At 44.5% G+C, this 13,616-nt stretch overlaps 1 protein-coding gene across 16 annotated transcripts in view; it reads left to right on the top strand.

Moving 5' to 3' along the window:
- Positions 1–13,616, top strand: part of PRDM2 (PR/SET domain 2) — a 127,065-nt gene that overhangs the window by 77,920 nt on the left and 35,529 nt on the right. For 15 of the 16 annotated variants that reach the window (XM_070602870.1, XM_070602839.1, XM_070602930.1 and 12 more), the window contains 2 exons: positions 1,221–1,331; positions 7,180–11,569. The exons of the other annotated variant lie outside the window; for it this stretch is intronic. In XM_070602870.1, the coding sequence (XP_070458971.1) occupies positions 1,221–1,331; positions 7,180–11,569 (4,501 nt within the window). The remainder of the gene's footprint in view (positions 1–1,220; positions 1,332–7,179; positions 11,570–13,616) is intronic. 16 annotated transcript variants of the gene reach the window in all.

Below are 13,616 nucleotides of genomic sequence, written 5' to 3'. Positions count from 1 at the left end.
AGTATTTGCTTTGTATTGTAATCGATATTTCTATTTCTAATCATTATGATCTTTTCAATAGTAATATTTTGTGTCTCTGACTGCATTTTCATTTGTTGTCTAATGCTTCTCTGTAGTGATTTTCTGTTATAGAGAATACCATTTTCCAGAAACCATGAATGGTTTCTGCTTGTTATTTTACTAATTCAGAGATAAAGATGGCAAGAGGGTTGCTCCGAAAGAGCAAGGACAGCTCTAGGAGCTGTTTGAGACCTGGCTGGGGACAGCATTGCAGAAAGAGAAGGCAATTTGGGGGGCAGATGAATAGGAGCATATTCTGTTTCTGAACACTGAAAAACAAAAGCTACCAAAGATAAGAAACTTAGAGTTTAAAAAATGGAGAAGAGGGTCACAAATTCTGGTTAAATCCCAAGGAGACTGAGGGTCTGAACCTCCGGTTGTTTCCCCTTATCCTTATTGAATATCTGCTGACTTGAGTTCATTGTTCCAGCTTGTCAGAAATGTGTTGCGTTTTAATCTTATCTTCTGAACTGTGGTATCACTTGGAATGCAGTTAGTGTTTCCTGAATTCCATTCTCTGAATCGTTAATGAAATATTGAATTATCCTGGACCTGGAGTCAAGTCCCTCAGGACCCTCCCAGTGCCACGCCGCTGGCTGTGAATTATTCATGACTGCATTGGCTGTTGGAGTCACTGTGCGTGTCTGTCCCTTGCAGTTCAGCAGAGTCTCTGCTTCTGCTGTTTCACCTTGACAGTTATGGGTAATCTTATCTTAACGAAAAGGGCCCCAACTTATACCTTATTGTTTTTCTCTAATATACTTCTTATGAATAACCAGACTTCTGACAGTCACTATTATTTGTGTGGTGTTGAAACTCAGTGCTATGATCTAATTTTCCTCTGACATCAATATTGTTAACTTTTCTAGAATATATTATTTACTATGTAATACATTATAGCTAAGAGGGAACTATTGCCCAAGATTTTGAAAAGTACAGTATTTATGGGTTTCTTTTTCTTCCCCTCTGACATGACTTAAAAGAATTCATATTCATCATTCATTCCTTTCTTTAGGAATCTGAAGTGATAATTGCCTAGAAATATACCGTTTGCTGTGATTGCATTAGTAATTGTCTCCTTCAAGAATACAGGATAATAGCGAGTGAGTGAGTGAATGAATGCATAAGCAAACAAACAAATAAATAATATTGTGTTTCAGGGAAGAAAAAATCCCAAGAAAATAAAAGCAAAGCAAACAAAACTGAAGACATACAGGTGAAGACAAGTGAGCCAGGTTCCACCTCTGCCAATATGAGAGATCCTGCGGAAGGTAAGCAGGGGTCTCGGACCTGTCTGATCCGGGTATGTATCGCCAGTTCCTTGAACTTTGTATCTCCTTGGAATGGCCTGAGAATCATGCGAGAACTGTAAAGGGTTAAACAGCAAAAAGGCCACCTGCGTGTCACATGGTGAACTGAGCCTTCCACCTCCCCCTTCCCTTCAAAAAAGTTATAAAAGGCCTTCCCTGTTAAAAATGAACTTATTCCCTGGTTAAAATAAAATGAAACCTACTATGTGATTGCATTTATAAATAATTTGTAAAGTTCAAAACAAATCTGTGGTGCTAGAAGTCAGACTGGTGGGGCTCAAGAGGCTGCTGGGGTGCTGGTACTGTTCCTCACTGAGCCGTGCTGGGTCCCTCATTGTCTTTACTTTGTAAGCATCTTATCTTACCATATACTTGTGATTTATACACTTTATGTATGTTTTGCATTTCAGTTAAAATTTTACTTAAAATCTCAAACACCTTTGATTTTATATATCAGAATAAAAATGTGTCCGTCTTTTGTTAGAATTTAAATGCCTATTTTATCTCTTTGTGTTTCTTCCCACAAAATGTTCTTTTGCATGGAACCATGTGAGGCTTCACATTCCAGGCCCTCCAGTCACGTAAGAATATACAGAGAGGCATGGATTGAAAGTTAGTCAGAAAGGCAGGTTGCTCTGTGCTCGTTGCGTTGAGCCACCATATTAAGACTGTTGATCCTAGAAGTGAGGGAGGTGTGTCTTAATTTGTTACGTGGCCAATTTATGCAGACTAGAGCTTGCTCAAGACTTATTCCTAGTGACCTAATAGGCCAATTTCAAAGTGTAGGCTTGTGACTCTTAAGAATTGCTTGTAGAGAAAAAAACCCAACAAAATATTTTGGATGCCTTTTAAACCATTTTATTAGCACTTTTTGGGGTAATGACGTTCATAAAGGATTGTAATTTCCTGTAGCATTTTACGCATTTATTTCCCAGAGCCTTGTAAAACTAAGTTCTGCCTACTGATAGCAGATTTGCTAAGACAGACATTTGTTTGGACAACAACCAAAATACAAATACATCACTACATTGGCTAGCAGAATTAAAAAAGAAAATCGAACAGCCCCCTCTCCCTTTCAGTAATTTAAGACAGTTATTTTTTCCCTGATAACATCAGGTCCCATGAAAAGAGGTATGTAATGTTTACCTGCTGTGGAACAGCTGGTCAGAGTGTGGTGGGTTCTGGATAGTGTAGTTGTCGGCCTCTCCTGAACATCCTGTATTGTCCTCAGCAAGCGATTTTCCTACGGAGCCAACAGTCCAGACTCTTCCTCATGTTCTCCAAACCTTCCTTTATGTTTAAAACTCAGCAGACCTCACTGAGTATGTGGACACACTTTGGTATGAGCCTTACTAGTTAATAGAGCTGTGCATGTTTTGGTTCATATTACTTTGGACAGTTTTAAATCTGGAATTGTTTACCAATCACAGGGAAAGAATTTTTTTTTTCCATTAAAAGAAGCCACAGATTTTGGCCAAAAATGAACTCTGTGAAGAGATTTCTGAGCCTTAGAGATATGATTTTCATTTTCTGTTGTCTCAGTTTGACTTTTTTAGCAGCATGCCGAGTCTTTGTTGGAAGTGTATTTGGAAAGGGAGTTAGCTCCACATTTGAAATACATTACCACCATCAAGTGACTGCTTTCCCAGTGTGTGGAAGACTCATGGGATTGATGAAATTTGTCTAGGGGGTGAGAAGGCTAGTTCCTATTTAGAGGCAGAAACCTCAGTGCTGGTAAATGTAGTAGCAGATGGGTACCATCAGACTGATATTCCTAGGAAACAGCAGGAGGGCCGGGCCTGAGTAATCGAGCTCGTATTGATACCTTGAGTTTGCAGAGGCTGGAACCGTTGGCCTTTGTAACCCTCTGTCTTCCCCGTATCCAGGCAGTCACCGGGTCTGTGAACAGACCTCGTCTCTCGGGACAGTCTGGCCACTTTCTTCTGCCTCTACTGCTTCTTTCCATCTCTTAGTGTCAGCGGCCATCATCTTCCTTCTGTTACCACTGCATCGGTGTGGGTCTTCTGCTTCTGCTGATGTCTTCCTCCCAGTCCCTTAATCCACACTGCAGCCACATCTCCGCGATGGCATTCTCCTGCTTTAAAGTACCTCAGTGGATCCCCATTGCCCCCGGTTCAGTCCGAACTCATTTACCACGTGCTACATGTTTTGCTTCCTCCTGCTTCCTTTTCCTCTTCTAGCCTTGACCTTCAGGTTCAGCCTGCTCAGTACTTTTCTCAGAAGCCTGCCGTAATTAACCAAGACCTAGATTTTCTTGCTCTGTGCCTCCATAGCAGCGTGTACTTCCACGAGCATGACCATTAGTTTATTATAGAGTTGCTGCCTGCTTGCTTGTGTGTAGCTGCTGTTAAAGTGAAGTTCTTTAAAGATAAGGATCTTGACAGTCTTGTTCACCAGTACCGGCATGTGGTAAATATTTGTCCCGTGAGTGGGGGAAGAGCTGATTAACAGCCTGGAGAAGTGAGGGTAGCTCTGCCTCCCCCTACAGGCTCCTACAGAGCCTTTCATTTTTTTTTTAATTAATTAATTTTTTAAATTAAGATTATGATAGATTACAACCTTGTGAGATTTCAGTTGTACATTATTGTTAGTCGTTGTGGGCACTTCGCCCTTTGTGCCCTCCCCCAACCCCCCCCCCCCCTTTTCCCTGGTAACCACCGATCAGATCTCTTTGTCTATATGTTAACTTCCACCTATGAGTGGAGTCATATAGAGTTCGTCTTTCTCTGTCTGGCTTATTTCGCTTAACATAATACCCTCAAGGTCCATCCATGTTGATGCGAATGGGACGATTTTGTCCTTTTTTATGGCTGAGTAGTATTCCATTGTGTATATATACCATATCTTCTTTATCCAGTCATCAGTTGCTGGGCACTTAGGTTGGTTCCACGTCTTGGCTATTGTAAATAATGCTGCAGTGAACATAGGGGTGCATGGGACTCTTGGAATTGCTGATTTCAGGTTCTTAGTATAGATACCCAGTAGTGGGATGGCTGGGTCATAAGGTATTTCTATTTTTAACTTTTTGAGAAATCTCCATACTGTTTTCCATAGTGGCTGCACCAGTTTGCATTCCCACCAACAGTGTATGAGGGTTTCTTTTTCTCCACAACCTCTCCAACATTTGTCACTCTTGGTTTTGGATATTTTTCCCAATCTAACGGGTATAAGGTGATATCTTAGTGTAGTTTTGATTTGCATTTCCCTGATGATTAGTGATGATGAGCATCTTTTCATGTGTCTATTGGCCATCCTTATATCTTCTTTGGAGAAATGTCTGTTCATGTCCTCTGCCCATTTTTTGATCGGGTTGTTTGTTTTTTTGTTGTTGAGCTGTGTGAGTTCTTTATATATTATGGAGATTAATCCTTTGTTGGATAAGTAGCTTGTAAATATTTTTTCCCAATTAGTGGGCTGTTTTTTTGTTTCAATCCTGTTTTCCCTTGCCTTGAAGAAGCTCTTTAGTCTGATGAAGTCCCATTTGTTTATTCTTTCCCTCATCTGAGGAGTTATGGTGTCCGAAAAGATTCTTTTCAAACTGATGTCAAAGAGTGTACTCCCTATATTCTCTTCTAGAAGACTTATTGTTTCAGGCCTAATCTTTAGGTCCTTGGTCCATTTTGAGTTTATTTTTGTGATTGGTGAAAAAGAATGGTCAATTTTCAATCTTTTACATGTGGCTGTCCAGTTTTCCCAGCACCTACAGAGCCTTTCTTAACTCTTGAAGTGTGAACAGTAAGAGGGGCCTAGTCAGCAGAGACTCAGGTGGTGCAGTGAGAAAGCAGCATCCTGAACCATCCCCATGAGCCCTAAGTGCGCTGTAGCAGCTCCTCTCTTAGGGCTCCCTGCTGTCCCTGTTTCCTCCCCGCCACTGCCCCACTTCTGTGCTTTCCTTTATCACTAAACTTGAAAGGGTGGCTTATAAGTCTTCCTGTGTCGCACTCCTCCTTCCATTCTCTTAGGAGCTCCACAAGGCTTTTGTCCCCACTACTCCACTAAAACTGTTGTTGTCGTGATCTCTGTACCTCCGTCTTGGTAAACGAGATGTTCGTTTCTCCTCTTACCCAGCCCCTCAGCGGTTCTGTACAGCAGATTGCTCCCTCCTTGAAACTTTGTCCTTAATCGAAGGGCCGGCACTCTCTTGTCTTTCCAGACACCTCACTGGCCATTTCTCCAACCTCTGAGCACTGGAGTCACCCGAGGGACAGTCTTCCCTCCACACTCACTCTCCGTGTGACCTCACCCAGTCCCAGGCTTCAAATACCGTTCCTAGTCTGAGGACTTGTGCATTTCTAGGCTCAGCTTCTTTGATGAACTCAAGTCACGTATGACTGACTACTTAATATCTTTACTTTGATATCGCTTGGGTAGCTCAGACTTCAGCACATCCAAGGTAAACTCTGATTCCCCCCAACATGCACACGTGCACAGAATAAAACTGCTTTTCCCTCAGTCTTCTGTAGTTTTATTCTACAGGATTGTTGCACTTGCCATGGAATTCTCCTGACTCCTTTCTCTCACCACAGCCAGTCAACAAGCACTTCTTGTCAGCTTCATCTTCAAAGTGTATCCAGAGTCTGACCATTTTCTGCCACCTGCCATGCCACCCTAGTCTCCCCACCCACCCTGCTTCTGCAGGAGTAGTAGGCTCCTCTCTTGTCTCTCTGCCCCCATGCTGTCCACCTAGTTTTTTCTGTCTCCCACGTAGCAGCTGGAGTGATTTCTCTTGAATATAAGTCTGTCATACCATATTTCTCTGTTAGAACTTTCTGGTAGCTCCCTGTTTCACTCAGTCTGAAGGCCAACAGCCTCCAGGTCCTGCATGAGCTGACCTCTGGTTACCTCTGATCTCATCTCCTGCTCTCTTCCCTGCTGGCCCTCCAGCGCCCTCCAGCCTTTCCACCCTCCTTGCTGTTCCTTGAACATAGCTGGCATGTTCTTGACTCACAGCTTGTACATCTGATGTGGCCTCTGTCCAGAGGGCTTCCCTCCCTCCCCTAGATATTTGCATGACTCATTTTCTTTAGGTCTCTGCTCAGCTGTCACCTTTCTATTGAGTCCTTCCCTGACCACCTGTCTGCCATCCACCTCAGGTTGGGCTAGGCTGGGTTTCTCCCAGGCGTGGAGACTCAGGTGTGACTTCCGATTTCTGTTTCCTTCTTGAGGTACTCCTGAATTCTCAGTAATTTGATCAGGCTTGGGAGAGATATCGCTGAAGTTTCTTTTACTTAAAAAAAATTCTGATCACAGATTCTGGAAAATATTTTAGCTTCTAAATAGATAGTTTTGGTCAGAACGGAGAGAATCATTTCATTCAAGACAGACTACTAAGACTCTAACCTGGTAATATATTTAGCAATTTCCTTGTTTCAGTTTAGAATCATGAGAAATTGGAGTTCACATTTAGTCTCCTGAAATTCATTGTCAGCTACTCCAGTACAATTTTAAGCACTACAGTTTCTGTGAATGAAAATGTATGTATATTTCTGTGACTAAACACAGACAGGAATCTCGGCTCCACGTGGGCCTTCTTTGTTCATGTGTTTATCCGCATGCCCGGCATGGCCTGCTACATGGAAGCTGCTCTGTAAGTACTTGTTGAATGAATGAGTGAGGTGGATTCTTATCCAGTACAACTTGATAAACGAGAAAGTAGAGCTATTTATTGTTAACAGAATCTCCCTTCCGCATTTTAGGTGATAAGAGAAATAACGTAAATGACAAGAATTGATCACGAAGTGGCTAGTTTTTGCCCTCACTTCTGTGCTTCTGCTTCTCTGTTTTCTAGGTCCCAAAGAAGAGGACGAGAAGCCTTCAGCCTCAGCGGCTGAGCAGACGGCTGTTCTTCAGGAGGTGGCCAACCAGGATGCTCTTCCAGAACTAGATGTCCCTGCCCCTGCCTGCGAGCCACGGACAGAACCAGATGAGGAGCTGGAAGCCACAAATTGTGAGGTGAATGATCTGGAGGAAGAGGAGGAGGAAGAAGAAGATGAAGATGAAGAATTGGAAGAAGAGGGGGAAGAAGAAGCCGACACGCCAAATGAAGGTTCTGTGAAAGAGCCAGAAATACGGTGTGACGAGAAGCTGGAAGATTTATTAGAAGAACCAAAAAAGACTTCAAAAGAAGCTCTTGAAGACTCTCCAGAGGTAACATCTGTTATCAGAATTCCCAAAACTAAAGAAGAAGCCAATGGTGATGTATTTGAAGCATTTATGTTTCCCTGTCAGCATTGTGAAAGGAAGTTTACAACCAAACAGGGGCTTGAACGTCACATGCATATCCACATATCGACAGTCAATCACGCTTTCAAATGCAAGTACTGTGGGAAAGCATTTGGCACACAGATTAACAGGAGGAGACATGAGCGTCGCCATGAGGCAGGGTTAAAGCGAAAACCCAGCCTCACACTCCAGTCATCAGGAGACCCCGCTGATGGCAAAGTGTCTGGAGACAGTGCTACTCCAAAAGAGGACTCAAGTCCTCCCAGTCTTGGGCAAGACTGTCTGATCTTGAATTCAGAGAAAGCTTCCCAAGAAACAGTAAATTCTTCTGTTGTAGAAGAGAATGGAGAAGTCAAAGAGCTTCATCCATGCAAATATTGTAAAAAGGTTTTTGGAACTCATACTAATATGAGACGACATCAGCGCAGAGTTCATGAACGTCATCTGATTCCCAAAGGGGTGCGGCGGAAAGGAGGCCTCCTCGAAGAGCCACAGCCTCCAGCGGAGCAGGCCCCACCCACTCAGAATGTCTACGTACCAAGCACAGAACCAGAGGAGGAAGGGGAGGCAGATGACGTGTACATCATGGATATTTCTAGCAATATTTCTGAAAACTTAAATTACTATATTGATGGTAAAATTCAGACCAGCAGCAGCACGAGTAACTGTGATGTGATTGAGATGGAGTCCAATTCGGCAGACTTGTATGGTATAAATTGTCTGCTTACTCCAGTTACGGTGGAAATCACTCAAAATATAAAGACCACACAGGTCCCCATAGCAGATGAGCTTCCTAAAGAGCCTTCCAGCAGCACAAACAGTGAGGCCAAGAAACGGAGAACTTCTAGTCCTCCTGTGCTACCCAAAATTAAGGCTGAAGCCGAGTCTGACCCTGTAGCACCCTCGTGTTCCCTAAGTCTGCCTCTTAGCATAGCGACTCCAGAGGCCGTATCTTTCCACAAAGAGAAAAGTGTGTATTTGTCATCGAAGCTCAAACAGCTTCTTCAAACCCAGGATAAACTAACTCCTCCTGCAGGGATTTCAGCAGCCGAAATACCTAAGTTAGGTCCTGTTTGTGTGTCCGCTCCTGCTTCCATGCTGCCTGTACTCTCGAGTAGGTTTAAGCGGCGGACCAGCTCTCCTCCCAGTTCTCCACAACACAGTCCTGCCCTTCGAGACTTTGGAAAGCCGAGCGATGGTAAAGCAGTGTGGTCTGATGGAGTTCTAAGTTCGAAAAAACCCAAATTAGAAAGTCATAGCAACTCACCAGCATGGAGTTTGTCTGGGAGAGAGGAGAGAGAGAACGTGAGCCCGCCATGCTTTGATGACTATAAGGGATCTACAGAGTGGGCAGCCAGTTCTACTTTCAGCAATGTGTGCAACCAGCAGCCACTGGATTTATCTAGTGGTGTAAAACAGAAGGCTGAGGGTGCAGGCAAGACTCCGCTCCAGTGGGAATCTGTATTAGATCTCAGTGTGCATAAAAAGCCTTGTAGTGACTCTGAAGGCAAGGAATTCAAAGAAAATCATCTGGTCCAGGCAGCCTGCAGTGCTGTAAAGAAAAAGAAACCAACCACCTGCATGCTACAGAAGGTTCTTCTCAATGAATACAATGGCATCGATTTACCTGTAGAAAATACTGCAGATGTGACCAGGAGCCCGAGTCCTTGCAAATCCCTAGATCCCCAGCCAGATCCTGACCTGGGTCCTGACTCTGGTTTATCTGCCCCTGCTGTCGGGTCCCCACCGGATGTTTCTCCTTCATCACCTGCCCTGCAAACATCTTCCCTTTCTTCCGGGCAGCTGCCTCCTCTCTTGATCCCAACAAATCCCTCTTCCCCTCCGCCCTGTCCTCCAGTGTTAACTGTCGCCACCCCACCCCCTCCGCTCCTTCCTACCGTACCTCTTCCAGCTCCCTCTTCTGGCGCGTCTCCTCCTCCATGTCCCTCTCCACTCTCGAATGCTGCTGCACAGTCCCCACTTCCACTTCTTTCTCCTACGGTGTCCCCCTCGCCATCTCCCATTCCTTCTGTGGAGCCGCTCATGTCTGCTGCTTCACCTGGGCCTCCAACACTTTCCTCATCTTCTTCCTCCTCTTCTTCTTCATCTTCATTCTCTTCTTCATCTTCTTCCTCTTCCCCTTCGCCACCCCCTCTCTCAGCAGTGTCATCTGTTGTTTCCTCCGGGGATAATCTGGAAGCTTCTCTCCCCATGATATCTTTCAAACAGGAGGAATTAGAAAATGAAGATCTGAAACCCAGGGAAGAACCCCAGTCTGCAGCTGAACAGGATATTGTTCAGGAAACATTCAACAAAAGCTTTGTCTGCAATGTCTGTGAATCACCTTTTCTTTCTATTAAAGATCTAACCAAACATTTATCTATTCATGCTGAAGAATGGCCCTTCAAATGTGAATTTTGTGTGCAGCTTTTTAAGGCTAAAACTGATTTGTCAGAACATCGCTTTTTGCTTCATGGAGTTGGGAATATTTTTGTGTGTTCAGTGTGTAAAAAAGAATTTGCTTTTTTGTGCAATTTGCAGCAGCACCAGCGAGATCTCCACCCAGATAAAGTGTGCACGCACCATGAGTTTGAAAGTGGCACCCTGAGGCCCCAGAACTTTACAGATCCCAGCAAGGCCCATATAGAGCATATGCAGAGTTTGCCAGAAGATCCTTTAGAAACGTCTAAAGAAGAGGAGGAGTTAAATGATTCCTCTGAGGAGCTGTACACAACCATAAAAATAATGGCTTCTGGAATAAAGACGAAAGATCCAGATGTTCGATTGGGTCTCAATCAACATTACCCAAGCTTTAAACCACCTCCATTTCAGTACCATCACCGAAACCCCATGGGTATCGGTGTGACGGCCACAAATTTCACTACACACAATATCCCGCAGACTTTCACTACTGCCATTCGCTGCACAAAGTGTGGAAAAGGTGTTGACAACATGCCCGAGTTACACAAACATATCCTGGCATGTGCTTCTGCTAGTGACAAGAAGAGGTATACCCCTAAGAAAAATCCAGTACCATTGAAACAAACTGTGCAACCCAAAAATGGTGTGGTGGTTTTAGATAGCTCTGGGAAAAATGCCTTCAGACGAATGGGACAGCCCAAAAGACTGAACTTCAGTGTGGAACTCAGCAAAATGTCATCGAATAAGCTCAAATTAAGTGCATTGAAGAAGAAAAATCAGCTTGTCCAGAAAGCAATCCTTCAAAAAAACAAATCTGCAAAGCAGAAGGCCGACTTCAAAAACACTTCCGAGTCGTCGTCGCACATCTGCCCGTACTGTAATAGAGAGTTCACGTACATCGGGAGCCTGAATAAACACGCCGCCTTCAGCTGCCCCAAAAAACCTCTTTCTCCTTCCAAAAAAAAAGTTTCTCATTCATCCAAGAAAGGCGGGCACTCGTCACCTGCAAGTAGTGACAAAAACAGTGGCGGCGGCAGCCACCGCAGACGGACAGCGGATGCAGAGATTAAAATGCAGAGCACGCAGGCTCCTCTGGGCAAGACCAGAGCCCGCAGCTCGGGCCCCGCACAAGCCCCACTGCCCTCCTCGTCCTTCAGGTCCAAGCAGAATGTCAAATTTGCAGCTTCGGTGAAGTCCAAAAAACCAAGCTCCTCTTTAAGGAACTCAAGCCCGATAAGAATGGCCAAAATAACTCATGTAGAGGGGAAAAAACCCAAAGCCGTGGCCAAGAATCACTCTGCTCAGCTCTCGAACAAGACGTCCCGGAGCCTGCACGTGAGGGTACAGAAGAGCAAAGCTGTCTTAAAAAGCAAATCTGCTTTGGCCAACAAGAAAAGAACAGACCGGCTCAATGTCAAATCTAGGGAACGGAGTGGGGGGCCAGTCACCCGAAGTCTCCAGCTGGCAGCTGCTGCCGACCCGAGTGAAAACAGGAGGGAGGACAGCAGTGGCAAGCAGGAGCTGAAGGACTTCAGGTAAGTGTGTCTTCAGGGCCGGAGGAATTCAGAGCTCAAGAGAGTTGGGGGGGAGACGGTTGGAAGAAAACAGTATACTTGCCCAAGGGCGTTTTTTTCTTTTTCCTATATAATTTTGACATAAGCGTTTAAAGGCTATAGCTGTGGCTTAAGTTGGAGGCATGAAGAAGGGTCACTGCCTTGGCCGTCGTGGAGGTGAGCACCCAGCTCCTGTTTCAGACCTAGGACGCGCAGAGTGCTGCCATTTCTTTAATAGGGCCAGTTGTGAATTGAATTTGAAACCGTGAAAAGCTCTCAGAAGTACCCTATTTTGAAAAAATGAAATTCTCTCAAACTTCCTTCATATCTTGGGTGATATCTCAGTGTCACTTGTCGTATTTCCAGCCATAGATCGCTCCTTGTGTTAAGATGAATCACTGAGTTCATTGAAACCATTTTGCAGTCTTGTTTGCTGGTTGTGGCCTCAGCATAGTTAAAGCACCTGAGAATGCCACTGTTATTCATGCTTGCTTTTATTCTGTTTTAATTAAAAAACTTCCCTCATGGGTTAAATGAAACCCACCACCACCCCATATTCCTTTGAGAATGCCTGCTGTGCCCCCGCCCCTCCCGTCTCCAGGCTCAGGGTAGGAATCAGGCCTGATTCCCAAGGAGCAGGGGGCGGCGCTCCGGTTCTCTCAGGCACGGCGGTGACTCAGGGCAGGGCAGCCGCATGGCTCAGCGCCTTGCCTTCCCCGGTGATGGGGTGAGACCCCCTCCTACATCTGAGGTGATTTTACTGCTGGCTTCTGTGTTCTCCCTATGTCAGGAACTGTTATTAGTGACAGATAAAAACATAGGGCAATAGTTAAATTTGTTACATTGACTTCTCAAACTTTCTAAGTTGCTTAAATAACCTGAGTTGATGTGTGCTCTTGGAATTCCTGCTGTTTCCTGAATCATGCCTGCAGGCCAGTCTCATGTGAGATTACTCATCATCAGATAGAATTTCTGCAAAATTTTTAAAAATCTCGTCTCTTGAGAGTGAGCTGCCTGACACTAGGCTTTCTTGGCTGTAACTTTCAGTGTCTGAAAATTCTTTGGTGTTTCAGGCAGTCAGCGTTAACTGGGGAATGGCTGCCATTTGGGAGAGGCTGTGAGGACTCAAAGGTGCTGTTGCCACGGCACAGTTGATGAGGTGGAGTTGTTGGTGCCGCTGCCTTGAGTCGTGGCTACGGAACCATTAGCCGAGGCTGCTTGGAGTGATTTACTCTAGGAATAAAGGATCAGACTTTTAAAAAGCTGCTTCATAAATGTAGTAAATAATCAGTTACCGTGGGTCATAGTCAACATCTGGTCTCTGACCATGGCACATGCATTTGTACCATTTGGGAGCTTAGCCCTGGCGAAAACAAGCACCTGTTTATCAGCTGATAAAGCTGCCTGCCCGTAGCAGTTTCACTGTGTACCCGTTTGTGCCCAGTCTGTGTTCTGGAAGTTCCACAACAATAGAACATTCTTAAACTGAGTCCTTTCCCAGCTTAAAGAACCAGAATATGCCTCTTTTCACAGATTGTACTAAAAACATCTCCTGGGTGGTTGATGCTTTAGAATGCACTGTGTCCCCTTTTGTCTCCAGTCTTGTCTGAAAGAATCACTCATTTGTACTGGATCCCATTTAACAGTTTAAGGGTAAAGTTGATATGAAGAATTAAAGTACTGTAAAGAAAAGTTCCCTGAGTAGCTGTAGATTTATGAAGTTCGTTCAGGTAGCCTCTGAGCTCATCCAGTGCTTTTTGAAGAACCCTTAAGACCGCAGAGGACCGAAGTGCCTCATAAAAGTGTGTGTATTCTTTGCTCCAGTTAGTTTTAATTATTTTGCTTTGTTTGATAGTGAACAGCAGGTTACATTGCTGGAGTGAAATTTGAAACGCAGAAGAATCAGATAAGAAAACATTAGTATTGTCCTAACTGGCAGATGGTAGGAGCAGGCATCCAGGGTGGCTGTTCCCTTTGGTGTGTGTCCCTGGAACTGTGCTGCGGACGCGTCTGAAGGACGTGTGTCTTA

The sequence above is a fragment of the Equus przewalskii genome, chromosome 2 (assembly GCF_037783145.1).
Source record: "Equus przewalskii isolate Varuska chromosome 2, EquPr2, whole genome shotgun sequence".
Lineage (NCBI taxonomy): Eukaryota > Metazoa > Chordata > Mammalia > Perissodactyla > Equidae > Equus > Equus przewalskii.
This window is presented reverse-complemented; position numbering and strand designations above follow the sequence as displayed.